The sequence below is a fragment of the Nycticebus coucang genome, chromosome 14 (genome assembly GCF_027406575.1).
Source record: "Nycticebus coucang isolate mNycCou1 chromosome 14, mNycCou1.pri, whole genome shotgun sequence".
Classification (NCBI taxonomy): Eukaryota; Metazoa; Chordata; class Mammalia; order Primates; family Lorisidae; genus Nycticebus; species Nycticebus coucang.
The window spans coordinates 32,294,425-32,322,255 of record NC_069793.1 but is presented as its reverse complement, the minus strand read 5'-3'; the positions used below and the strand labels follow the sequence as shown (position 1 = coordinate 32,322,255).

Genomic DNA, 27,831 nt, shown 5'->3' with positions numbered 1-27,831 from the left:
TGGCTCTCTTGGCCCCGCCCTTCCGTGTGACCCCGCCCCCACCAGGATCCGCGTGGGTTAACCCGGAAGCGATTGTGTGGCACCGACGCGCGGCCCAGCTCCCTTTTCCGGTCGGCGTGGTTTGCGAGTGGCGTGTCCTGGGTACCCGGGCCTTCACCATGAGCGTCCCGGCCTTCATCGACATCAGTGAGGAAGACCAGGTGTGCTGTCCGGCTGCGGGTGCCGGCAGGGTGGATTGGGGATGCCTCAGGCGCTTGAGGGACCTTTGTCGAGGCTTGGCGGGCGGGCAGGACGCCTCCTCCTGGAGCTGGCTGCGGGGCTGAGACCCACAGCTGCCTCCCACACGCGGGAGTGGGGAGGCCGCGAGCACAGGCGCGAGTTCCTGGCCTCGGTTCCCACCAGCGAGCTGGTCGGCGCTCCCAGCGCGGGCCCTGACCCTCCACCGCCAGGTCGGCGTCGGGACTCTCCCAGTGTGGAGTCACTTCTCAGGACATAATAACTTTCTGACTGATTAGGAGGGCAGTCTACTTCCGTTCCCCAAATGCTGCCGCATCCGGAGTAGGAGGTGGCGAATCTGTAGTCGGCATAAGCAGTCTAGGAAAAGTAATTTTGACCTAAAAATCAAAATCACTTATTACTGTGCGATCACAAAGGCGAAGTTGATCGTATTTTATATGTAGACCAGTGCTTTCTAGTACTAGAAAGCGAAGGTGAGAGTTCTGTATCCCGGAGATAAGGTGTCACTTCCTCCCTCACCTGTCAAGCACACACCTGCTGCACCATCTGGATGTATTTTAATTTCCCATTTGGAGTTTGCCCTTGGTACGCAGGGCTGATGTTTCTCATTTTTCCCATAAGGGAAGTTTAATTGGTGGGGGTTAAACTAAATATGAAATGATATTCTTTAACTTTGTGCAGCTGAAAATTATTCTCTGAAGTCTTAAGTTTGTAATTTTGTTTATTTCTGCTACTCCACTAACAAGGACTTTTTGGCTTCCATATCTTCATTATTTACTAGTCTAAGATAAATTCTAGAATTGCAGAAGTGATTTTTTTACCCCCTCGGTAGAAATGCAGTCCTGCAGCCCTGAAGAGCAAAGTTAGGGAAAATAAAAAAGGGAGAAGGAGTTAAACAGAAAGGAAAAGACAAATAACCTGAATAGGAATGGAAGTATATTACCAACAGTTGGCTATTGGGTTACTGAAAAAGTATTTGACCTTTTGTTAATGTACCCAAAAATTTGTGGATGGAGAAATGTGTCGTTTTATCATATTTTAAAGTGTCATTTCTTAGTTTATGCTTTTGTTCTTGTGATACATGAGTTTCACACTAGCCAGTCCTTTCACAGGAACATACGTGATTGCTTCAGGAGTTTAACAGTGGTCAGATTCTCAGTTTGATTCCGGTTAAGAAATGCAGTTCTTAACCTTTTTTCTGTTTTCTTTTGCTTATACTGCTCCACAACCACTTGTGGCCAGTGAGGATGACATAAAAACAATAAACTGTTAATTGAATAGTTATTAGAAAAAGTTTGCTTTGCTTATACAAAAGTGGATCAATGCCTTTTTTTTTTTTTTTTTTTGAGACAGTCTCACTATGTCGCCCTCAAAGTGCCGTGGTGTCACAGCTCACAGCAACATCAAACTGCTAGGCTCAAGTGATTTTCTTGTCTCAGCCTCCCAAGGGGCTGGAACTACAGGTGCCTGCCACAATGCCTGGCTATTTTTTTGCTGTAGTTGTCGTTCAGCAGGCTCAGGTCGGGTTCTAACCTGGCAGCCCCGGGTGTAAGTGGCCAACGCCCTAACCATTGAGCTACTGGCACTGAGCCATACCAATGCCTTTTTTCTTGATTGGACCATCTTTCATAGAGAAGCATGCTTGACAGTTCTTTTTTTTTTCTTCAAGTCTTCCTTATACTGCTAACTCCTGTGTGAAGTTACTGTGTTCTTCTTACCTGAAAGGACAGTACCATCAGATTTCTAGGTTTAATATACTTCTCTGAGGTAACTAAATGTATTTTGGGGTTAAAAATTTTGGTGGCCTCCAGCAAGATTTCTTTTAGTTTGGGCTATAAAATGTGATACCTGTACATTTATTAATGGTATTTTTTCATCTGCCTGTTTCACATCCTCATTTTATTATCTTTAAAAGCACCTGCATTTGTTTGGCTGCCCTAGTGACAAATCTGCAAAAGTTTATTAAATAGGATAGGCAGTAGGGTAGGAAATGTCCAAATGAATGAATGTGATACTATTCACCTGTTTTATAGATCCAAAGGTGCTTTTTGACTATAAAAATTCAATTTGATATAAATATTTTGTTCTAAGGAATCATTCACAGGCATTATGTCTTTGCAGCTCCCAAAAGTCTCAAATAGGTTCTCTAATACATAATTAATAATTACTCTTTTGCCAAGGTAGTATCTGACTTTTCTAGTAGCTATAAATACTTTTATATACATTTAAGTACAAAAATTTTTTCGTATCCTTCAAAATAGTTAAATTTACCAAGTCAGATTGATTTCTTCTTCTCAGCAGCCCTCTTTACCCAACCCTCCCCCCTCCCCCGGGGAAACTTTTGAGTTACTTCAGAAAGGTTTTTGCTGTATACTGAAGTCTAGCACAGTACAGATGGTATGAGAGAAATTCTGTAGGTAATCCATGCAAGTGGTGATCTTAAGGAGCCACTGGGCTTTGTGGAGAAAAACTTTGGACTCCTGTAAGGTTGTCATCATGATGAGGTGAGAGAGTTCTTTAAAATAATTTGAAGTAGTTAAACATTGTATCTGCATTCTACTTTTTCAGAAATAGGAAATAGGACAGAGTGGGTTGAGATTTTATATTTTGTCATTCATAATTGGTTTTGTAGCTATATGGTAACTATTTGATTCAACAGGCTGCTGAACTTCGTGCTTATCTGAAATCTAAAGGAGCTGAGATCTCAGAAGAGAACTCAGAAGGTGGACTTCATGTAGATTTAGCTCAAATTATTGAAGCCTGTGATGTGTGTCTGAAGGAAGATGATAAAGGTATGTTTGAAATTTTTCTAATATTTCTCACTAATAATAAGAATCTATTTTTAAAATTTTGTGAATTATATAGTTGTCCCCTGGTGTCCAGGTAGGGTGGAGGGGGATTGGTTCCAGGCCCCCCCAGTGGATACTACACACAATCTGTGGATTTGTGTATCATCCACACACATCCTCGTATATACTTTAAATCATTTCTTGATTACTTATAATACCTAATACAATGTAAATGCTGTATAAATAGTTGTTATACTGGGTTTTTTTATTGTTGTTTTTTTTATTGTCATCCCCACCAATATTTCCACCTGTAGTTGGTTGAAACTGTGGACGCAAAACCCACAGACTCACAAATATCTGTATGTTTTTAATTTCAGAACTTAGGACTTTTTTAAAAAATTGATACGTAATAGTTGTGTTTTAGGGGTACATGTGATATTTTGATAGACGCATACAATGTGTAATGATAAATCAAAGTAATTGGATATACATTACCTCAAACATTTATCTTTGAGTTGGGAACATTCAGAGTTTTCTCTTCTGGCTATTTGAAGTATGTGTTGTTAACTGTAGTATAAGCACTATTGTTTTTAATCTTATCATTGCACATACTTTCAGTTTATCTAATCTATTTTACCTGTACAGTGAGCCTGTTTTGAGAAAACATCTTTTTAATGTCACATTTATTTATTTCTTGAATGTTATTCACACATTAAATGTTGATTGGTTCAGAATGATCTGAAGAAAAAAATGAAGCTCTTTCCTGTTCATAAGGTTTAGATTAGGGCAGTACCTGTGGCTCAAGGAGTAGGGCACTGGCCCCTGGAAAAAAAAACTAACATAAGGTTTAGATTCATAGTACATAGTATATAATTTCAAGTAATCTAAAAGCCATTTTATTATTAGGTTTATTTCCTACTTACTAAGATAAAATCAGTAGTCCTGAAATCTCTAGTTAAGGTTTGACACTTAAACTTGGGTGTTTGCTTCAGCAACACATATACTAAAAAAATTTTAGAGAAGAAATTTGGGATATAGTTAACATTTATAATACCTGAAAATGAGTAACCCAACCAGAAAGTTAACAACTTGGATTTTTAAATGCTTTTCTATATGTATATGCAGAGTTTTCCTTAAATGGCCGGGCATGGTGGCTCACACCTGTAATCCTAGCACTTTGTGAGGCCGGTGCAGGTGGATTGCCTGAGCTCAGGAGTTCAAGACCAGCCTGAGAAAGAGTGAGACCCCCATCTCTACTAAAATTAATAAAACTAGCCAGGTGTTGTGGCGGGCGCCTGTAGTCCCAGCTACTCGGGAGGCTGAGGCAAGAGAATTGCTTGAGCCCAAGAGTTTGAGGTTGCTGTGAGCTGTGACATCAGGGCACTCTACCAAGGGCAGCAAATTGAAACTCTTGTCTCAAAAAAAAAAAAGGTGTCTTACGTTTAATGGTTTTTGTATTAAAACATTGGAACTACATATTTAGCAGGACACATTGGATATTGTACTTTCATGGTTGATTGTGTTGCAGATGTTGAAAGTGTGATGAACAGTGTGGTATCCCTCCTCTTGATCTTGGAACCAGACAAACAAGAAGCTTTGATTGAAAGCCTTTGCGAAAAGCTGGTCAAATTTCGTGAAGGTGAACGCCCATCTCTGAGACTGCAGTTGTAAGTTAAGAATTGAAAAAGCTTTGGTATATTGAGAGACTATTTTCCTGTCATTAACTTTTAATGATTCAAAGCAGGAATTCTGGAACTTGACTCTCAGATATTGCTCTCATTAGCTGTGACCTTGGACAAGTCGTTTAACCTTTCTTGGTTAAACGTACCCGTTTCTTCCTTTATAATATGAAGTTATTAATAGTACCTGCCACAGGTTTGTTGTGAGAGCAGATAGCTTAATACCATGGCTGACTATAATTAATACCAGGGCTTAATACCATGGCTACTAATCTCAAATGTTGTTTTATTATTTGTTAATCAGGCTGAGCAACCTTTTCCATGGGATGGACAAGAACACTCCTGTAAGATACACAGTGTATTGCAGCCTTATTAAAGTGGCAGCATCTTGTGGGGCCATCCAGTACATTCCAACTGAGCTGGATCAAGTGAGTTACTATGTGGAATACTTGTTCTGTTTATAAGAAATGTACCTTTATATTACACGTATAGCTGAAGTAGCAGATACACGTATTCTAAATGTTATCTTTTCAATTGTAAAAATATATTTAGCTGGGTTACAGATTATCTCTTTTTGTTAATCTCTCTGTAGGTTAGAAAATGGATTTCTGACTGGAATCTCACCACTGAGAAAAAACACACCCTTTTAAGACTACTTTATGAGTCACTTGTGGACTGTAAGAAAAGGTAATTTAGAAGTAATAAACTAACTTACAACTCAGCAGACAATATAAAACGGTGGGAATGTTTTAAAGACAAGTAGGCCCTGTAATTTGCTTTACTTTGTTCTCCAAAGAGTTTCTATAAATCTATTTCTATAAAATTTGCCTGCTAAGTTAAAGATAACTATAAAAATGAAAGTAGTTTTCTCTCATCTCTAAACTTTTTAAAAAGCAAAACTTGCTTTTGTTCTAAAAGTGGTATGATTTTTTTTTTTTTTTTCTGAGACAGAGTGTCACTATGTCACCCTCCGTAGAGTGCTATGGTGTCACAGCTCACAGCAACCTCAAACTCTTGGGCTTAAGCGATTCTCTTGCCTCAGCCTCCCAACTAGCTGGGACTATAGGCGCCCGCCACAACACCTGGCTATTTTTTGTTGCAGTTGTTGTTTAGCTGTCCTGGGCCAGGTTCGAACCCACCAGCCTCATTGTACGTGGCTAACGCTGTAACCATTGTGCTGCAGGTGCTGAGCCTAAAAGTGGTATGATTATTAATCCCAAAGCTATATGTAACATGAAACTATTTGATGTCTTTGTACAGGGTAGTACTATCGCTTTTTTTTTTTTTTTTTAACTAATCAGAAGTTACCACAGTCTCCTGTATAAGGAATAGACTATACCAAATGTGTACCTGTTGAGCTTCTCAAGGTCTTGGGTTTCTAAGTCTTATCATTAACCCAGCAAACTTTATACCCCAAATACTCTTCATATACAGGCCTGTATATGGTTACAAACGGGATAAGTTCTGTAGATTTGTTGTTAAATTGAATTTATGTAAGTTAGAACAGGTACAATTACCTATTACCTGGAATAACCTCCATTCATAAGTGTGAGTTATGTGTAAGTCAGATGTTTATAACTCAGGGACTGCCTTTACCCAGTTTTAGGACCTGCCAGATAATAAGTTTGGCCCAGTTTATAGAATTAGTGCTGTTTTGTGTGATGAAGGATACTTTCAGCTTTTTTGCACTAGCTTTTCAATTTCTCTTTTTACATAGTGATGTAACATTCTTCAGTTTCATTTTCTTGTACAAATTTTATACTGGTTTTTATTGCTGGAATGTTTCATGTATTAGAATCAGCAAGGGTAGGATGTTTCTGTTATTTTAAATGAAGTAATTAAGTTTTTTGTGAACAATTTTATAAATTACAAGAGGAAATGTTTGTGTTTTTGTTGAGAAAGTTGGAACATCATGTTATAAAAGATAGTAGTGGATCTTGGCTTTCATTCTGAGGCAGAAGACACTGTCTATTGCATGCTGGTGCACTCATGACAGTTTTCCCGCCATTTGTCAGTAAAGTGTTAAGATTAAGTAGCTTATAACGGAGTCCTTTTCAGATGGAGGACTTGAAAACTATTGGAGAAAGAATCCATATTTTAATCCAAACTTTAAACATGCAGGCTGTGGGGTCAGACTGCTGTGCTTTAAGTCTTAGGTTTGTTGCTTGTTGTGTGACCCCAAATGAATTACTTAACGTGTCTGGACCTCAGTGTCCAACTTCAAAGTGGAAATACTAATAGTACTTATCCCAAGGCTGTCAACAAAATCAAGATAATGTATGTAAAAAGTTCTTAAAACCTTATTATTGAAAAAACACTCAGTGTTGGATATCAGTATTCCTTTCTCTCTCCTTTTCATTTTTTTAAGATCACCTTTAAGAAGTTAGTTAATTTTCTAGGGCGGCGGCTCTGACTCAAGGAGTAGGGTGCCAGCCCCACATACTGGAGGTGGCAGGTTCAAACCTGGCCCCGGCCGAAAAAAAAAAAGAAAAAGTTCATTTTTTTGACTCAGTAATTTTAAATGATGGGTGTTTGGGTGTTGTGATTTCCCTGTGAATATCTTGTGCTTATCAGAGGTGATAATTACTCACCAGGCAAGATAGGATGTGCGTACCCATTTGTTCAGCATTGGACGTCTTGATGTTAAACATGTTAGAAAATATTTGCAGCATTTGTGTCAGATGATCTTTTCCTTCTTGAAACATTTTCTTCAGTTGGCTTTGGGACCCTCTCTGTGGATTCTTTTCTGACCTCATTGACAACTCCACATGTGTAGGTTTCTCCTCATCTTCCCTAACTCTGAACATTGGAGTAATTCAGTCCTGGGACCTTTCATGCTTTATTACATTCATTTTCTGTTGTTTTTTTTTTTTTTTTTTGCTGTGATTGTAGAGGCGTCTGGGAGCTAAATGTATTTTTGGAGGGGACAGTCATTTGTGTTGCTGATTGTTGACTGTTGAGTCCACCACCGGACACTTAGCATCCCTGCCCTCCCTGCCCTCCTTGCTGCGAGGCCAGTCCGTGCCATTCATGTTTCCCAGCCAGCAAAGCAGCTCCCATACTCTTAAACCTACCCCAGGGCACACAATGGAGAGACGTCGCTGCCTCAGGTGATCTCATTCAGTCTCGTACCTTGAGACACCATCTGTAGCTTGATAATTGTAAATTTTTACCTCTTCTATGTCTTCCCTAAACTCCGACGTCTATTCCTATTTAACATTTCCCTTCTTACGTTCAAAAAGCATCTCAAACTTTATATCCAAAAGTAAGCCATTGATGTTTGCTTCTGTTTTCTCCAACTCTGGGAAATGCCGTTTCCATTTTTCCAATTGCTTGAGACTGAAACCTGGGGTTCACCCTTGACTTCTCTGTTTTCTATCCCACATCTAATATACCAGCAAATCTTGTCAGCCCTAAATAAATATAAGCTGATCAACTTCTCACTACCCCTGTTGCTGTCAGATGGTCTAAGCCACATCATTTCTTATTTTGATTATTACAGTAGCCTCTTAACTATACTCTGTTTTGGTCCTTGTTCCTCCGTAGTACGTTCTTTTTTTTTTTGTAGAGACAGAGTCTCACTTTATCACCCTCAGTAGAGTGCTGTGGCATCACACAGCTCACAGCAACCTCCAACTCCTGGGCTCAAGCGATTCTCTTGCCTCAGCCTCCCGAGCAGCTGGGACTACAGGCGCCCGCCACAACGCCCAGCTATTTTTTTGGTTGCAGTTTAGCCAGGGCCGGGCCCGAACCCGCCACCCTCGGTATATGGGGCCAGCGCCCCACCGACTGAGTCACAGGCGCCACCATGTAGTAGTATGTTCTTTTTAATGCGGAAGATCAGCTTATGTCTCTCTTTTACTCAGAACCTTCCTGTGGTACCTTGGTGCTGGCACCTCTTAGAGCACTCTTCTCCCAGATATCCACATGGCTCCCTCCCTTCTTAAGTCTGCCTGAGTATTACTCATCAGGAATGCCTGTACTGGCCCCTGTGTAGGAGATAGTACTCCCACTCCCTCATTGCTTTTCTCCCATCCCTGCGTTGTTATTTCTCCTTTGCACTTACTACCCATACTGTATGTTTAGCGTATGTCTGTCCCCACTAGAAAATAAGTTTCATGATGGCAGGGACTTTCCTCTTTTCCTTTCTAGTGTAGTATCTAACACTGGTAGGCACTCAGTATATATTTGTTGAATGAATGGCTATTTCTAACAAAGAAAAAAGGTGGCAAAAGCAGCAGCTACAAGAGACAAAGATGTAAGACAACAGGAAGTAGTGGTTTGAACTTCCTAAGGCAATCAGATAAAAATACTTTAAAGCACTGCAATTGTAAAAGCCCAGTTTCCTGATGGAGGAAGTTAATTTCTTGTATTTGAGTTTAGCTCCCTTTGTTTTTAAGAATAGATGCAGTCCAGTGGACAGTCTTCTCTTGATCTCTCAGCAGAGTATGGCCATGATTCCTTTTTCCTCATAGAAATTCTTCTCTTGACTTACTCCTTGTTATTCTCCAGTTTTTGCTTCTTTGCTCTTTCCCTACTTCATTTTGTCTGTTCCCATGGCTTCTCTTACATGTGAAATGAAAATTCATGACTGTAACTCAGACTTCTGAGCTTCAGATCTTTATGCCCAAACATTTTCTACCTGTTGCCACTTGTCTGTGGAACCACAGGTGCCTTATCTCAATGTGACTAAGTGAATATATCATTTTCTACCTCTTAAGTCTCTGTCATTGTCAGTAAATGGCATATGAGTATTGCCTAAGGGAGACATGACATCCTTGATTCCTTTCTCTCCTTTATCTCTTTTATTTATTCACCAGGCCTAATTATTTCTCCCTCTTCAGTGATTACATCTCTGTAGCTGTCATCATCACTTCTCTGGGTTGCCACAACAGTCTCTCAAGTTGTCTTCTGTGACTTCTCCCCTGTGCAACCACAGTTTTTTTCAGAAACATGTTTAAGCATATTATTCTTTAAGTTTTCATTTTCTTTACGATACAGCATAAAATTCTTAGAATGGCATGCAAGGCCTTCTAACATGAGCTCTGACCTATTGCTTTAGCATGGTGAATGTGATGAAGATCTTTTTGCATTTTCAAGTGGAGTAGTAGCAGACTACAAAAACTTTGGTGTATATAAATATACCCTCCTTTGATCTCGCTCTGTCTCTGTCTTACACACCCATACCCTTCCTCTTGCTTATCACACCCTAGACATAGCGAACCTTTGTCAGGTATAAAAGCGCGATGTTCTTTTCCAGCCTGGACCAGGGGCTGACATCAGATTTTGTATGGTCCACAGCTAAGAATGATTTATACGGGCGGTGCCTATGGCTCAGTCGGGAAGGCACCGGCCCCATATACTGAGGGTGACGAGTTCAAACCCGGCCCCGGCCAAACTGCAACCAAAAAATAGCCGGGCGTTGTGGCGGGCGCCTGTATTCCCAGCTACTCGGGAGGCTGAGGCAAGAGAATCGCTTAAGCCCAGGAGTTGGAGGTTGCTGTGAGCTGTGTGAGGCCATGGCACTCTACCGAGGGCCATAAAGTGAGACTCTGTCTCTACAAAAAAAAAAAAAGAATGATTTATACATTTTTAAATGGTTAATAAAAAGGAAGAAAAATATTTCCTGATATGTGGACATTGTATGAAATTCAAATTTCAGTATTGATAAAGTTTATTAGACATATCCATGCCTATTCATTTATATATTGTCTGTGGTTGCTTTTGCCAAAAGTTGAATAGTTGCACAGAGAATAAACTGCAAAACCTAACATATTTACTCTCTGGCCCTGTCTATAAAATTTGCCTACCCTGGTCTAATTTAGGTCTCATCTCTGCCTGAAACACCCATCTCATATTTAGGGTAGGTGCTCCCTTTACAGCACCTTCTAATTTTATTCTAAGCATTAATGCCTTTTGTAAAAAGTGAGATTGTAGGCTCTGAAGGCAAGGAATCTCATCTTCTCGACCTTAGCAGTGCGTGACCATCGTACCTCTTCCCTCATAGAAACTCTTCTCTTGACTTAAATGACACCAGTCTCCTTATTTTTCTCCAGCCTCTTTGGCTGTTCATTCTCAGATACCTTTGTAAATTACTCTTTCTTGGTCCTTTGATTGCTGGTCTTACTCAGAATTTAGACTATGACCTAATTCCCAAGAAGGCACTGAGTGGATAGATGGTACCCACACTGGGGAACTGGAAGAGGATATTTAAACACTAAATTTCTATTATTCTGCTAACTTAAATTCTGAGATTTGGTTTTCTTTTTTAGTACACATAAGATTTTTTTCCCTGGGGCGGTGCCTGTGGCTCAAGGAGTAGGGTGCCAGTCCCATATGCCGGAGGTGGCGGGTTCAAACCTAGCCCTGGCCAAAAAAACAAACAAACAAAAAAAAAAAAAAAGATTTTTTTCCCACTTTCAAATAGTAGAATTCTGAGATTTGTAATTAACAATTCCGGTCAAGAAAGTCATTTATAGGTGCTCCCTTCATAATTTTATTTATATTGGTAGTGTTGAGTGCAGATGGTGTCGTGCCTTTTAAAGCCCTTACTATATGTCAGATACTATGCTGTGTACTTTAAATGAATTATTTTATCTGGATGAGGGGTAAAAATTTAACCTGTCAGGTACAGTGGGCACACTAAAAGCCCTGACTTTAAAGCATTATACAAGGTATCCATGAACAAAAACATTTGTAACCCTTAATATTTTGAAATTAAAAATTATTTTATCTGATCTTTGTGAATTAAAATGATCTTTGTGAATTAAAATGATAACATGTACTAGATTGAAGTATACTGTGGCTGCTAAAACTGGAAAATTACATATATCTATGTTTGCACTATAGAACAAAATAATTAACAATAAGTAGAACGTGTTTTTTTTTTTTTTTTTTTTTTTTTTTTTGTGGTTTTTGGTCGGGGCTGGGTTTGAACCCACCACCTCTGGCATATGGGACCAGCACCCTACTCCTTGAGCCACAGACGCCACCCAGAACGTGGTTTTTCTTAAAGTTTTTCTTTGGTTTTTTATAATTATATCACTATGTATTTATTTATTTAATTTTTTTTTAGAGACAAGGTTCTACTGTGTGCCCAAGCTGTACTTGAACTCCTGGGCTCAAGCAATCTTCCCACCTCAGCCCCAGAGTAGCTGGGACTATGAGTACATATCACTAAGCCTGCTGTTTATATCACTTTAAGATGCTGATTACAGGCTCGGTGCCTGGAGCTCAAGCTGCTAAGGTGCCAGCTACATACACCAGAGCTGATGGGTTTGAATCCAGCCTGGGCCAGCCAAACAACAATGACAACTACAGCCAAAAAATAGCTGGGTGTTATGGTGGGCACCTGTAGTCCCAGCTACTTGGGAGGCTGAGGCAAGAGAATCGCTTAAGCCCAGGAGTTGGAGGTTGCTGTGAGCTGTGATGCTACTGCACTCTACCCAGGGTGGCAGCTTGAGGCTCTGTCTCAAAAAAAAAAAAAAATGCCGATTACAGTTTAGCCATGTCCATAATGATATTTATATATTAGTAAACCTTAGTTTTGAAAGCAGTTTTATAATACCATTTAACTTTTTATTTATTTATTTATTTATTTATTTGTGGCAGAGTTTCACTTTGTATACCTCAGTAGAGTGATGTGGCGTCACAGCTCACGGCAACCTCAGACTCTTGGGCTTAAGTGATTCTCTTATCTCAGCCTCCCAAGTAGCTGGAACTACAGGCACCCACCGCAATGCCTGCCTATTTTTTTTAGAAGTGACGTCTCGCTCTTGCGCACGCTGGTCTCAAACTTTTGAACTCAGGCAATCCACCCATCTCAGTCTCCCAGAGTGCTAGGATTACCGGTGTGAGCCACCACTCCCAGCTGTTTAACTTTTAAAATGATATAGGTCCTACTGATTTTACTATCCAAGTAGAGTCCAGACATGGGGAAAGAATGTTTTTAACAAGATTTTTTTCTAATAATCAAAGCTTTCTATATACTTTCTACAAAGTGGGGATTGATTAGTTTAAAGGAAATAATGAAGATGAACATTTTCTAAGAGTACAAATGGAATGGATTTAATTATTTTACCCTTTTCCCTACAGTGAAAATTGATCATCTATGTAATTTTAAGGATAAATTATTTAATTAGAAGGGTATTTTAAGTAGAGTTATTTAAATATTTGGTGTTAGCTCAATTTCATGTATGTTGTCCTAACATACATGTCCTAGGACATGTAAAACATTTTTCTCCACTCTCTGCCCAGAAAGGTATCTTAACCTACCTTCTACCCCCAGACCTTTTTATAGTCAAGAAAAGGATATAAAAGGATATTTTGTATACTTTTGGTCTCATCTTACCTATGTTCTCTTTATAGAGAGCCTCCCTGCTCACACCTAAAGTAGCCACCTCTTTCAGTTTTTTGCCCTTGTTACTTTATTACATCACCACTTGTCTTCATAGCACTTATTCATTAGTTATTTTTCCTTAGTTGTCTGTCTTTCTCACTAAAAGGAAAATTCAGTGACTTTTCCTACAAACTCGGACTATGGCTCTCTTAGAAACCACATATATTTTATAAAATCAATACAGAACCTGGCACTTAAAAAATATTTTTAGGCTAGGTATGGTGGCACACACCTGTAATCCTAGCACTTTGAGAGGCTGAGGCAGGAGAATCCCTTGAGGTCAGGAGTTTAGAGACTAGTCTGAGCAATATAGCAAGACCTGTCTCTACAAAAAATAGAAAAATTAGCTGAGTGTGGTGGTACATGCCTGTAGTATCAGATGCTTGGGAGACTATAGACTATCACTTGAGCCCAGGAGTTTGAGGTTTCTGTGAGCTATGATGATGACACCATCCTTATGCCCAGATCACAAAAGGGGACCCCGGTTCAAATAAATTTTTTTTAATGAATGAATGATAGTGGCAATACTTCAGATTCCTAAAGTGTACTTCTTTTTAGTGATGCTGCTTCAAAAGTTATGGTGGAATTGCTTGGAAGTTACACGGAGGACAATGCTTCCCAGGCTCGAGTCGATGCCCACAGGTAAAATTAAATATGCTGTACTGAGTGCTTGTCAGCAACTTAGAGGTTAGCTGTAGTACTGAATTTTGTAACTCAAATCATGCTTGCAACCACCAGTGATCCAAAGCCATTTGATACTATGTGTCCCTGGTGATTCTATGTAGATACTAAAATTGAAGAACTGGTATTGGAAGAACCATAGATTGTATGTGAAATAATCTATTTTGCTACGTATAATGCACATAGTTTGCCCAAATTTTTGAGGGAAAAGTAAGGATGCATGTTATACATGGGTAGTACAGCTCAGAAGCAGGAACTCAGCAGGCTGCCTGGACCAGCTGGACACACAGGGTTCCATTCCAGGACGATCCAGGATCCCACAGGAGCGGACCAGAGCGGCCTCTACCAAGCACCACAATCGGGTGGGGGCAGTAGTGGGCCTGACAAGCCAGGGCACTGCCATGCAGAGCAATGGCCAAGGTCCAGCTATACAGAAGGGACTGAGAGCCTTAGGCATACCCGAGGATCCACCTGGCTGCTCATTGACCAACCAGCTTTGGCACCCTGTGTGGTAGGGAGGCAAGTCCTCCCAGGAGAAAGAGAAAGGGCAGACTTCACAGAGTGGGTGGCTGTAGGAGGCTGCTATAATCTGCATATTTACCAGGGGAGTGTTATCCTCCCCAGATATGTGGTCTCCCAGTCGAGAGCCAGCCACTTTCTCGAGGGTTGTTTCCTGGAAGTTGGGCCGAAATCGTAGGTGTGTGTTATACACAGCAAGATACAGTAGCTGCATGGTATTTTCTCTGTGGAGTATTGTTGGTATAGGGGTGATGATCCCAACCTAAGAAATAGAACCTAGTCTTGGGTCAGTTTATGTTAATATTAAGGCATGTAGAGGGAAAGTTGGTGGCTTGCTAAAAATCAGCCCATTGCTAGTAAGTATAATGGCTTTAAACGGTTCTAGATCTAACTGGTAACAATAAGAATAGGATAGGATTTTTAAATCTTGAGAAGTAGGAATCATGAAATTTGTTTTTGCTTCATGTGGACCTATGCACAGTAAATTTGTAAAAAGGGTAGCTAGTAGAGATCCTTTACTTTGAGGTCAGTCCTACATTTAAATTCTTACTCTATCCCAAATCAGTACTTATTACTGGGCAAGTTACTTGTTCTTTGAGCCTGTTTCATTATCATCGATAAAATGGGAATAATAGTACCATGTGGTTTTTAGGTTGTTGTGAGGAATAAATGAGAAACAATGCATATAAAGCATTGTCTGGCGTATGGTGCTGCTCCTGTTTGCTATTTGATTATTTGGCACTTTCTCTCCAGCTATGTTTGTATCTACATCTATTGTATTTCACTTTGCTAAAACAGATAAAGCTGATAAATAGATTTATTGGTCTGTCTTAACTCCATTCTGTAGCCTTTTTAATGCTATATATATATATATGATTTTTATTTTACTGAACTAAGTATGTTTTCTGATTTGCAAAAAGTCCATGAAAAGTTGGGATTTCAAAACTTTGAGATGGCATTTTTGTTTTCCAATTAAGGTGTATTGTACGAGCATTGAAAGATCCAAATGCATTTCTCTTTGACCACCTTCTTACTTTAAAACCAGTCAAATTTTTGGAAGGCGAGCTTATTCATGACGTAAGTAGCTTCTCCTTTAATGTGAAGGATGTTCTTTTCCTAAATCTTACATAATAACTGAAATAGTACTTTATCTTTGCATTAATGAAAAGTATGGGAAAGATCCAGAAACATAGGAACTATTTATTTTTATATCAGGAACAGACAGATATTTAGGACTAGCTTTTCTCCAACCCCTGAACACAGTCCTGTGTTTCCACCCTTTCCTTCATCACATTTACATGGTCATCATGGGCTTAGATAATACAGATTTCTTTTTATGACTTACGGTCTGCAGCCCCAGTTAGGAAGATGAATCAATTTTTGTTTGTTTTAAAGACAACAGAGAGTCCTCTCTGTCGCCCTGACTAGAGATCTGTGGCATCATAGCTCACAGCAACTTCAAACTCGTGGGCTTGAGCAATCCTCTTGCCTCAGCTTCCCAAGTAGCTGGGACTACAGGCACCCACCACAATGCCTGGCTAATTTGTCTATTTGTAGTAGAGATGAGATCTTGCTCAGGCTGGTCTCAAACTCCTGAGCTCAAGCCATCCACCTGCCTCCGCCTCCCAGTGTGCTAGGATTACAGGTGTGAGCCACCATGCCTGGCCAGTAAATCTAGTATCTAAAAACATGAACACACTTTTCTTGCCTTTTTTTTATTTTTTTATTGTTAAATCATAGCTGTGTACATTGGTGCAATCAAGGGGTACAATGTGCGGGTTTCATATACAATCTGAAATATTCTCATCAAACTTGAACACACTTTTCAAGTGCAAGAATAAATACATTTTGAATTAATTTCCATTTGGACTATGCCATTAAGCACCATCTTTCAGTGTAAATAATTTAGAGCTTACTTTACTGATTATTTCATTTTTAAAGTGAGCCATGCAAAAGCCGATGGTTTGAGTGGTATTTTGATGAATCAGATATTTCTGCAGTAAAAGAAATGTAGAGTTTTATTGTTAGTTGTCGGTGTCTTTAAAGATCTTGAGTATAAGAGTCTTGATTCTGAACTGATATTATCTTTTTTTTTGGTCTCTTATTTGTATAGCTTTTAACCATTTTTGTGAGTGCTAAATTGGCATCATATGTCAAGTTTTATCAGAATAATAAAGACTTCATTGATTCACTTGGTAAGTTTTGGGGGTTTATTGTTTGAGGGATAGAGAGAGATGAAAATGTGCTATTTACTGGCGGCGCCTGTGGCTCAGTGAGTAGGGCGCCGGCCCCATATGCCGAGGGTGGCAGGTTCAAGCCCAGCCCCGGCCAAACTGCAACAAAAAAATAGCCAGGTGTTGTGGCGGGTGCCTGTAGTCCCAGCTGCTCGGGAGGCTGAGGCAAGAGAATCGCGTAAGCCCAAGAGTTAGAGGTTGCTGTGAGCCGTGTGACGCCACGGCACTCTACCGAGGGCGGTACAGTGAGACTCTGTCTCTACAAAAAAAAAAGAAAATGTGCTATTTACTGTATAACAAGCACTGAAATGCATATAGGTGAGGTATGTAATTTTAATCTAATTTGATTAAACTTGTCCTTAACTTTGTAATCATTAATTCCTGACACCTGTAAATTTTGTGTAGCCACTGGAAGTGAGGCAGATTGACTTATTCTGTGCATAATAAGGCATTTGAAATACACCAAGATAAAGTAGATGCAAGTGTGTTGATAAAGAATGCTTTGCAAGGTGCACTAGACCCAGAAAACCACATTCTGTCCCAGTTAATTTGTTATGTGGCATGAAGCTATGTGATGGAATGTTAATGTCAGCAACCTCTTTATTTACGCACCAAGGAAAAAGGAGTAGTAATTAACACTTTGACATTCCCCCATTGATGTGTAATTGACTGTTTCAAAGGAGCACTGGTTCATAAGCTATTGCATGCATTAAAATTGCGTTTTCTATATTGCAGCATTTTAAGATAGGGGTCAGTGACAATGCAGAAATTGCTCAATGATGCACATTTTTTTATTACTGCATTAAGGTTTTGACATATTAGTAATGAATAAATGTTTCCATAAAATTAGATTTTTTATAACTTTAAAATTGAAATATGACACAGCACACTGTGACTTCCTCTTTAAAGGTAGTATCTAGTTTTATCAAAGCGCAGCTTCCTAGAAGTCTTTAACTCATACTTCACTGACTTAATAGCTTGATTTTTCAGGACAAGGACCCTGAAGGCTTAAAATGTGATTTTTAAAAATCACTTTAAACATTGAAGTGTTTTTAGACAGAATGTTTTCACATGCAAGATAATCATTCCTCTGATAAGTTTTAATTTCAAGAGTATATTAAATCATGTCTTAGAAATTTCAGGAGTTACTATGATTTTATCATATGAAAGAGAACCATATATGTCCGTAGAACTGGGAATGTTAAGGAATTTTGAGAAAATCTTTAATACTTGTTTTCTTATAGGAAAAAATCCTTAACATTGTTAATGTATTGTTCCATCTTAAAATCAGATTTCCTCAGTTGCTTTTTGTTTCTGGAACATCTATGCAAATTAATGATCTTCTATTAGAAATTTGTTTCAGATGCTTTCCCAAAAGCAGTTTATTAAATGTGTCCTTTTTTATTTTAGACGTATAATTAGACATTTATTACAGCTGAAAGTCTGGTTACAAATGTCTGGATTCCACAGGTGGCAATCAGTTTGTCAAAACATTTTCTTTTATTAACACTGACAACTTGGGCCAACAATAGCATTATCTTGTGTCAACTGAATTGCCCTAACATGTCCACATGTAATCTGGTGTTATCCAGTTGCTACCTTTGTGCTTCACAGTTAATCAGCATCTAATTTGCATTTGTTAATTAGGGTTAATGTGCACTAATTGATTTTTTGATGCTTGTAGATTTCCATTAAACCTAGTTAGCAATACTTACTTGTGTGCCTCATTCATTTGAATTATGATGATCATGTTTTTGTTGAATCTGTGCCAAATAGGAAGCCTGTATCATAATTACACCTAATTAACAGATGAACATGCCCTGTATTAATGGGCTTCCCTAGTCTTCCACTAATATATGAATGTTATAAATCTCAAATCATGGAGTGCTTAACTTTTTTAACAATACAAACTTGAAGCTCTTAATTATTATAGGGCACTTAATTTGCTGATTTTATAAAATTTCAAAGCTTAGAGAAAAGGAAAATATAAATAATTCTAGATTTTTTTTTTTTTTGTAGAGACAAGAGTCTCACTTTATGGCCCTCGGTAGAGTGCCGTGGCCTCACACAGCTCACAGCAACCTCCAACTCCTGGGCTTAAGCGATTCTCCTGCCTCAGCCTCCGAGAGTAGCTGGGACTACAGGCACCCGCCACAACGCCCGGCTATTTTTTTTTTTTTTTGGTTGCAGTTCAGCCAGGGCCGGGTCTGAACCCGCCACCCTCAGTATATGGGGCCGGCGCCCCACCGACTGAGCCACAGGCACCGCCCATAATTCTAGATTTTTAATAACTTGTCTTTATAATTAATGTAGCATCAACACAAGTTATATGTAACATGCTATGATTAGGATTTATACTTCTTTTTTTCATTTCTGGCCTTTATTTTGTAAATGAATCTATTTTTTAGGCCCAGCACTGCCTACTGTGACTATATAAGTCAGTCATTTAATCTCTTCGCTCCCCAGTTTTGTTTTTTAAAGTTAAAGGATCAGGACTAGATAATTCTATAAGTTTTCTTCTATGCTGAAAATTACAGCGCAAAACTTGATTTATATAATTTCTAATTTTGCCTTATAAAGAATAAAATATCACTCACTGTTCATAGTACTTTTAATTTTATGTAGTACCACCTGTAAGGCCTATACATGTTAAATGCATTTTGTCAGTTTAATTTATATGTATTAAATCCAAAGTGACCTGAAGCAAAATGGACTGTTGTCATAACTGAAAATGATATGTATGCTCAGTTATGCTCAGCTCTGCTGACGCAGAAAAGCTAGTTAAGTAGACAAGGAATCCTGTGTGTTTAAATGAAGACTATTGGTGAAAAGCTTAGTAATTCACTAAATAGAAAATGTTCTTAATGAAAGGTACTTTGTAGATTTTGTCTCCTAAAATGTATTAACTATGAACAATACAAAATGCATCAAACTTTTAGGGCTTAGCGCCTGTAGTTCAAGCAGCTAAGGCGCCACCCACATACACCAGAGCTGGGAGGTTCAAATCCAGCCTGGGCCTGCCAAATAATGACAACTACAACCAAAAACTAGCTGGGCATTGTGGTGGGCGCCTGTAGTCCCAGCTACTTGGAAGGCTGAGGCAAGAGACTCACTTAAGCCCAGGAGTTGGAGGTTGCTGTGAGCTGTGATATCACAGCACTCTACCCAAGGCGACAGCTTGAAGCTCTGTCTCAAAAAAAAAAAACTTTTATGACCTAAAAGCAGTTGTATAGCCCATTCTTAACTATGAACCTATCACCTATGGCAGTAGTAATAAATACAGAAATTATTTATTTGAGACTGAGTCTCACTTTGTCAGTAGAGTGTCATAGTATCATAGCTCACAGCAACTCAAACTCTTGGGCTTAAGCAATCCTCTTGCCTCAGCTTCCTGAGTAGCTGGGACTACAGGCACCCACTCTCATTCTTGCTCAGCTGGTCTTGAACTCTTAAGCTCAAGCCATCTACTTGCCTTGGCCTCCCAAGAAAAATTACTTTAAATACAGTAGAACTCCACAGTTGACCACTTCCTTAAGTTGACCTAATTTTCATAGACCAGGTATGCACCACATGTACATACACAGTAGGCCTAGATCCTTATGTTGACCACATCCATATGTTGACCAGTTTGTTACAGTCCCTTAGACGGTCAGCTTACAGAGGTTCTACTGTACTTCATAACTTCATTATGAAGTCAGTTTGTGGTTTGTAAATGTAAGAAATTTTGTCAAAGTTATTCTACATAAATGCTCAAACAGTAATTTCCATAATTTAATGTGAGATTTAAGTGTACAAGTCTTAACTAATAAGGGATACTCATCAGGCTTCACTGTATGTTATTTAGGCCTATTACATGAACAGAATATGGCAAAAATGAGATTACTTACCTTTATGGGAATGGCAGTGGAAAATAAAGAAATTTCTTTTGATACAATGCAGCAGGAACTTCAAATTGGAGCTGATGATGTTGAAGCATTTGTTATTGATGGTAAGACAGAACATTTTCATTTACTTCTAGGATTTCTCTTCTATGTCAACATAGTATTTTTATCTCGACACTGATTCTTACACTAACAAAGCTAGATTCTTTTGTTTGCAAATGTGTTTAATTAGTAGATATATTTGTAGTATAGTGAAAATTCAATGTGAGTTTAAATTGGATGGTTTTTGGTATTGGTTTTATCCCTAGAAATAATATAAAACAAAGGCCTTATACCATATTAGTTATAAGGCACAGATTTTAGTATCAGACCTGAGTGTATGACAAGATCTTCCTCTGTGAAATAGGAATTTGTGATTGAAGATTAAATGAATGATTGCAGATAAAGCATAGTGCCTGGCACATAGCAAATGATCTGCAAATGTTAACTATTACCAATTTTTTATATATAGTCTAGAAACAAGACCTCTTCCCCAACAATTGTAAAGGGATTTAACTGTTAATCAGGGATTTGTTTTCTGAATTTTAAGTTTGAAAATGGGGATTGTGCACGTTAAGGTAATAAAATGCACAGAACCATTGACAGGTTTTTTTTTCTAATGATCTAAGTTTTAAACAGTCCTGCAAAGAAGTAATAATTTATTAAGAAAATAGTTTTTTCTTCCATATGAAATGGAGGAAAGAACACCTCCAAAAAATGGGGGGAGAACACCTATAATATTCTTAATAAAAATTGTATGTAATATTGATAAAGATATGACAAATACATAACCTTCCTCTTGGCTTCATACTGCTTGCTTATTAGAGTACAACGGTCAGTTTGTAAAACAATGTTGGAAACAGTGTAAAGTTTTATTATGGTTTAGTTAATCAGAGTTTCATACCTTAGCTTTTTTATTTGAAATTGTCCATATAACATACCACATACGACATCTTTTTTCAGCGGTAAGAACTAAAATGGTCTACTGCAAAATTGATCAGACCCAGAGAAAAGTAGTTGTCAGGTAAGACATTTAATACTTTGCAGCATTTTATAGAACAATTTAGTTTGTTCCGATTATTTCTCTTAAATGTTTAGAGAGCGAGGGTGGTATTCTTATCAGTTGACTGTAGTTAAATAGTTGCTATTTATCATAATTTTATTAAAGTTCAGACTGGATGTGATTAGCTTATTTAATGAAAGAGTCCTATTTTCCAGCACATTTCATTTAATGGCTAAGCATTGGCTAGAATACTAATGACTTTTGTATCTGCTTTATATAGTTTGGTCGGGAGACTAGGTGGTTGAGGATCAATATCTTAAAGAGTTTTTTAAAATAAGCTACAAATTCTCTTATAATTCTAAATTACATCTTTCATGTATATTTAATCTTGCTTTTAACTAGATTCAAACATGTAGGATATTACAAAAGAATACCAAAGGATAAGAGGTTGACTAACACTTTGTTTTTAATTTTTCAATTTTTAGTCATAGCACACATCGGACATTTGGAAAACAGCAGTGGCAACAACTCTATGACACACTTAATGCCTGGAAACAAAACTTGAACAAAGTGAAAAATAGCCTTTTGAGTCTTTCTGATACCTGAATTTTTATGTATACAATTTTGTTCTTTTTGTGGAAAAAAAAAAAAAAAAAACCTAAATCACAGTAAAACATTATAAATTAAAAATTTGACTAGTCTGTACATTTATTGTCTCAAATTTAAACTAAAATCACAAATTCCAGGGAATACAAAGTATTAGGTTACAAGAGGTCACAGTGTCTGTCTAGTGTAAGTTCTATAGGGAAGGATACTGAAGAAGCAGTAAGCTCTATGAAGAAAAAATAAATGCAGGGAAGACAAAACTGCAGATATAAAGATGGTTATTTTACATGACACATTTGTATGTGTCATGTAAAATTTTAGAACTCATGACATAGTAATTTCATCACATCAGAAAAGATTACAAAAGTGAAGACAATTGCAAAGTTTCATAGATAACATAGTCATTTCATTCTAGAAAAACTACCAATATTTCAATTAATTGGTTGTTTTTTCCAACATCTCTTCTGCTTTTCTTTTTTTAGGTTGGTTGTCATTTTCTAAGTTTAGGAACTTTTCAATTTCATTTATGTGACTTGTTATGAGCCTCTGCCAATCATCTTCACCAGAAGGAGCTGCCAAATCAACAGTATCTTTAATCTTGATTGCCTCAAAATGGCTTTGTAGCAAAGTTGATTTCAGAGGCTTTGTTTCCACCTAGGAAAAAACCAAACTAGTTTTACCATTGAAATTATTATACAAAAGACTTTAAAGAGAATCTGTGACTCCTCTACAGTTATGTTTATGTGATAAAGCCACCATATTCTTGGCTGGTTTCTCACAACCTTAGTAATTCTGGCACCAGGGAACTATACAACATGAATTTGTAGGCTTATGTTACAGATCTCTAATGTATAACCAGAAGGAAACTGTATAAAAACTACTTTTTACTTCATATTTCCTCTGATGCTTCAGAGCACCATTGTTGAAAGAAACAGGAAGAGCAATGAGGTAGATGGAAGTTGGCATGTTTTCAAGGCACTGAACTGGGTCATACTTAGAATAATCTGTTTAAAAATAACTTAAAACATTTATTGTAAATCTAAGAAATAGAAGCATAAAGGAACAAAAAACCATTAATACGTAAGTTTCTGAGACAGATATGTCATGGTCCATTATTTCACTTCCAAGAAACACTGTTGACAGTGTCCTTTCTACTTCAGCCATACAAGATTCAACTTGCTCAGCTTATCAGTGTTGCTAGGAGGGCTTCATCTGTATAGATTTCATTATACTTCTTGACTTTTGTATATCTCAAAATTTTTGTAATCCATTACCCAAAGGAACCTGTCAACATTTGGTATTGTTTGCTGCTAGACTTTTCCCCCCCTATTTTTAGCATATTTGATCATTCTATAGAATTTTATATCTTGCCTTTTCCTCTGTGAGCAGTTTCCTAGCTCATTGAAATTTGCCATAAACAGTTGTCAGTGACTGCTAAATACTCCCTGTCCTATGACTGAATGTTGTTTCTAGTTTATCACTATTAAAAGTAAATTTGGGTTACTTTTCATGAAAAAACCTTTCATGGTCTTCAGACAGACTCCCAGATAAAATCTTCTATTCAAAGAGAATATTAAGTTCTTAAAATAATTTACTATGGGGCAGCGCCTGTGGCTCAGTCGGTAAGGCGCCAGCCCCATATACCGAGGGTGGTGGGTTCAAACCTGGCCCCGGCCAAACTGCAACCAAAAAATAGCCGGGCATTGTGGCGGGCGCCTGTAGTCCCAGCTACTCGGGAGGCTGAGGCAAGAGAATCGCTTAAGCCCAGGAGTTGGAGGTTGCTGTGAGCTGTGTGAGGCCATGGCACTCTACCGAGAGCCATGAGGTGAGACTCTTCTCTACAAAAAAAAAAAAAATAATAATAATTTACTATGTTTTTATTCTTTAGTTATAAGGGAAATACATGTGTATTTTAGAAATATGGGACAGGATAATTATGACACTAAAATGACCCAGAAGTCCAGACACCATTAAACATTATCAGTTTATATGCTATGTTGAAAACATTTTTAGCATTTACACCTGTTAAAAATTTGAAAGAATGTATATTATTGGACATTTAAAGTGTAAAAAGATGATCACTGTTATAAATTATGCTGCAAAGAATCATTTGTTCATAAACCTTTGAAAATCTTTGGAGTACTGCCCTCATTGAAATCTTTTCCAGTTTGACTAGTAAAAGTGTCAGTGACACTGTCATTTTCAATGTGAGATTATGTTGTAATAATTTTTTAAATGAGCTTAAAGTTTAGAATGGTTAAATTCACAGTTTCACGTGTTCCATACAATACCAAGAATATATGGGGAAAAATAGATCAAATCTAAATCTACTAATTTTGAGGAAAATGATTGATGATCCATATGATTTAATGGTCCTGTTTTGCCATCAAAATGCTTTATGCATTTTGGTGCATTTAGCATTCAAATACAAATTAGCAGTTTCCCCAAATCCTGGATTATTTGCCTTTATTTATGATGTTGTAAAGGAGAGACGCATTCACACATATCTAATTTAGTTTCTTTCCCGTAACTACCCACTTGGTAGGAAGGGTGGCAGCAGGGACTGGCTGTACAGAAACAACTATAATGTAGATTAAGGTTTACACTTAGCAAAATTGGTCCTATTTAGCTCACTGCAGCCTACTACAGTAATTTTAGTAGAGCTTTTGCCAGACAAGTTGCCACATAATTTTGTATCTCTTTTAGAAATTTTTTTATCACCCCCTACTTCCTCTTTCTTTGACTTAAAAGTAAGCCTCACTGACTTTTTGGCCTAAAAATTTCCTCTAACTTAGTACTAGTCCTTTTATTTCACCCTGGGATGGTATTTTAAAATTTAATTTAAATGATGAACCTAATTCATTGGATGAATAAAATAAAATGGCTCAGTTTGCTTACTCTGGGTCCCCTCTTCCATCCTGATTCCTGGATACTATGTATAATCAAGATTGTAGCAGATTACCAACCTAACTCTCCTCAAGAACAAAAAACATACCTTACCTTTTCAAGTTACTTTGAACCCATAGGGAGAAGGTGGATTGACACCTAATACTTGCCCCAAGTTTAACAGAATTAATGTGCAGAGTGTACATAAAAATATGTTGAAAAATAAAAAAAATTACGTTCCTTTTCTGGCTATAAGTCTTTATAAAATTCATTTGTCTTCACTTAGAGCAGATTGGCAAACTTTCTGCAAAGAGCCAGATAGTAAATATTTTTGGCTTTATAGGCCAAGTGTCCTGCTTAATTCTGTCACTGCTGTACAAAAGCTACCTTTATGGTGTGGCTGTGTTCTAATATTCTAATAAAGCATTACTTACTAAAAAGATCTACTTTTGGATTTGTCCCACATTACATAATAATTGATAACCAAGCTTAAGCTAAGACAGTGATATGCTGATAGTATAGTACTTGGCACATAGCAATGAGCAGTTAGAAAATGTCTGTTTAGCCAGGGAACTGAGTTTGTTTTATATCCACCAGTATTTTAAACATTTTTCTACTATGAAAGTTGAGAAAATATAATACAGTATTTGACTAATAGCCAAGCCATATAGTCTGTGGTCCACCACAGACTGTCTTATAACCTTGGAAAGTTATTTCACATTTGTCACTATTTCCTTGTAAGTAAAATGGAAAAAAAATATTTACCTTACAAATGTTGGAGAACTATTTCTTTGAGAAACAATTCTCTAATTATATATATATATATATTTTTTTTTTTTTTTGAGACAGAGTCTCACTATATCACCCTGGGTAGAGTGCCATGGTGTCACAGCTCACCTCAAAACTCTTGGGCTTAAGTGATTCTCTTGCCTCAGCCTCCCTAGTAGCTGGGATTACAGGCACCTGCCACAATGCACGGCTATTTTTTGGTTGTAGTTGTCATTGTTTGGCAGGTCTGGGCTGGGTTTGAACCCACCAGCTCTGGTGTATGTAGCTGGCACCCTTAGCCACCAAGCTACAAGTGGTGAGCCTAAACAAATTCTTAAAAGCAACATTAATTAGAGGATGAGTATTAGGAATTAGACACAGAGAATTTCCCTGTTGGGTTAATTATAAAAATAGGCTTTTAAGGAAGACCTGAAACTTACATCATATACCCTTTAAACTTTCTATAAGTGTTAGGTATTCAACCAAATTAGGAATGGGTATCCAGTATTAATTCTCTCAAGCTTGCCCTTTGCTTTGATTGTATAACTTACTCAGTTGACCAAGATTTGAACTTTTGACCAAGGTTTGACCAACATCAAAGTACTCTTTTTGAACCCACCACCTCTGGCATGTGGGGCTGACGCCCTACTCCTTTGAGCCACAGGCACTGCCTTCAGAATGCTGCTTTTTTTTTTGCAGTTTTCAAAGTACTTTTTAGTACTCTTTAGTTACTATATATATATTTTTTTATTTTTATTTTTTTTTTTTTGGACAACAAAGTCTCACTCTTTTGCCCTCGGTAGCCGTGGCGTCACAGCTCACAGCAACTTCCAGCTCTTGGGCTCAGGTGATCTCCCTGCCCCAGCCTCCTGAGCAGCTGGGACTACAGGTGCCCACCACAACGCCCAGCTATCTTTTTGTTGCAGTTTGGCCGGGGCCGGACTGGAACCCGCCACCCTCGGTATATGGGGTTGGCTCCCCACTCACTGAGCCACAGGTGCTACCCTAGTTACTAATTTTAAGCATACATACCAAGTTGGAACTATACTGTTGTTGCTGAGCTCAATTATGAAAATATGAAAAGGGTTAGATCCTGATTTTTATTTCCATTTTCCCAGAGGAAGAGTTATACTGTCTCCCTTGAGGTTTCTACTATTTAAAAAGGAAAATAGAATATCTTGTTAAAAGCTGTTATTTGTTAAGGATGTGCTCCAATTTTCATTTTATTTTATTTTATTTTTGCAGTTTTTGGCTAGGGCCAGGTTTGAACCCACCACCTACAGTTTATGGGGCCGGTGCCCTACTCCTTTGAGCCACAGGCGCCACCCCCCAATTTTCATTTTATCTGTGGTAAAGAGAAAGTTGTTTAATGTGCATCTCTAAAATTTAAACTACACTGATTTTTAAACCAGTCTATATAGTTGTTGTTTTATACGTGTTCCCTAACCTATTTAGGTCACTTTTTAGCAGTTATACCTACGATTGTTTTTCAGACTTTGAACAGTATAGCCTTTTTCTTGCAACGTTTCTATACACTAAGCTACAAAACTTTTAAATTGAACCAAGTAACTTTCCTGCTGTGATCAGTTGCTTTTCTTATGACAAAGAGACTCCTGGGAGCCATATAATCTCTACAAATACTTTAATTTATACAGCCAAACTTACTGTTGTATCACCTTATGAATATTTGGTCTTTTCACATATTGTGTTCTAATGGAAATAATTTTCAATAAATTCCTTTCACCTCAATAACTAGTTTACGAATTAACCTAAGCATTGTTAAAAACTGGAATTAATTAGTTTTAGACATCATCTTTCACTAATATAAAGTTTTAAATACTCAAATGCCACTATTTTCAAATTTAATTGAGTAAAAACTAGAAGTACATAATGCGATGCCTCACATTCTCCTTTCCAAAACAGGCTGGATTATATCTATTTGATTTATACACTGTGACTTTTTCCTGCTGTTTTCTATCAACCTTAATTGTGAAAAATGGTGCCATGTTGCCCTCTTGATATTATTTTGGAGATCGGTTAGGTCTTAAAGCATCCAGATGTGTACAGTTCTACACATATCTGTAGAATTAGCTCACTAAGGTCTGCTCGGC

General features: G+C 37.9%; 2 protein-coding genes across 3 annotated transcripts in view; one reads left to right on the top strand and one right to left on the bottom strand.

Moving 5' to 3' along the window:
• The first annotated feature begins 54 nt into the window (after positions 1-54).
• Positions 55-22,143, top strand: EIF3M (eukaryotic translation initiation factor 3 subunit M). Of its 2 annotated transcripts, XM_053562922.1 has the most exons (12): positions 106-200; positions 1,907-2,004; positions 2,897-3,029; positions 4,555-4,693; positions 5,010-5,133; positions 5,298-5,392; positions 13,662-13,745; positions 15,281-15,380; positions 16,417-16,498; positions 20,382-20,525; positions 21,421-21,481; positions 21,946-22,143. In XM_053562922.1, exons 4-12 carry the CDS (start codon positions 4,569-4,571, stop codon positions 22,064-22,066), a joined length of 936 nt encoding a protein of 311 aa, XP_053418897.1. In that variant the 5' UTR covers positions 106-200; positions 1,907-2,004; positions 2,897-3,029; positions 4,555-4,568; the 3' UTR covers positions 22,067-22,143. The 2 variants fall into 2 exon arrangements, with proteins under 2 accessions (XP_053418895.1, XP_053418897.1); XM_053562920.1 differs by lacking the exon at positions 1,907-2,004 and having other exon boundaries at positions 55-200.
• Positions 22,144-22,247: 104 nt separating this feature from the next.
• CCDC73 (coiled-coil domain containing 73) overlaps positions 22,248-27,831 on the bottom strand; it is a 133,572-nt gene continuing 127,988 nt past the window's right edge. The window contains exon 17 of the mRNA XM_053562930.1: positions 22,248-22,720. Within this exon, the coding sequence (XP_053418905.1) occupies positions 22,502-22,720 (219 nt within the window). The 3' untranslated portion in view covers positions 22,248-22,501. The remainder of the gene's footprint in view (positions 22,721-27,831) is intronic.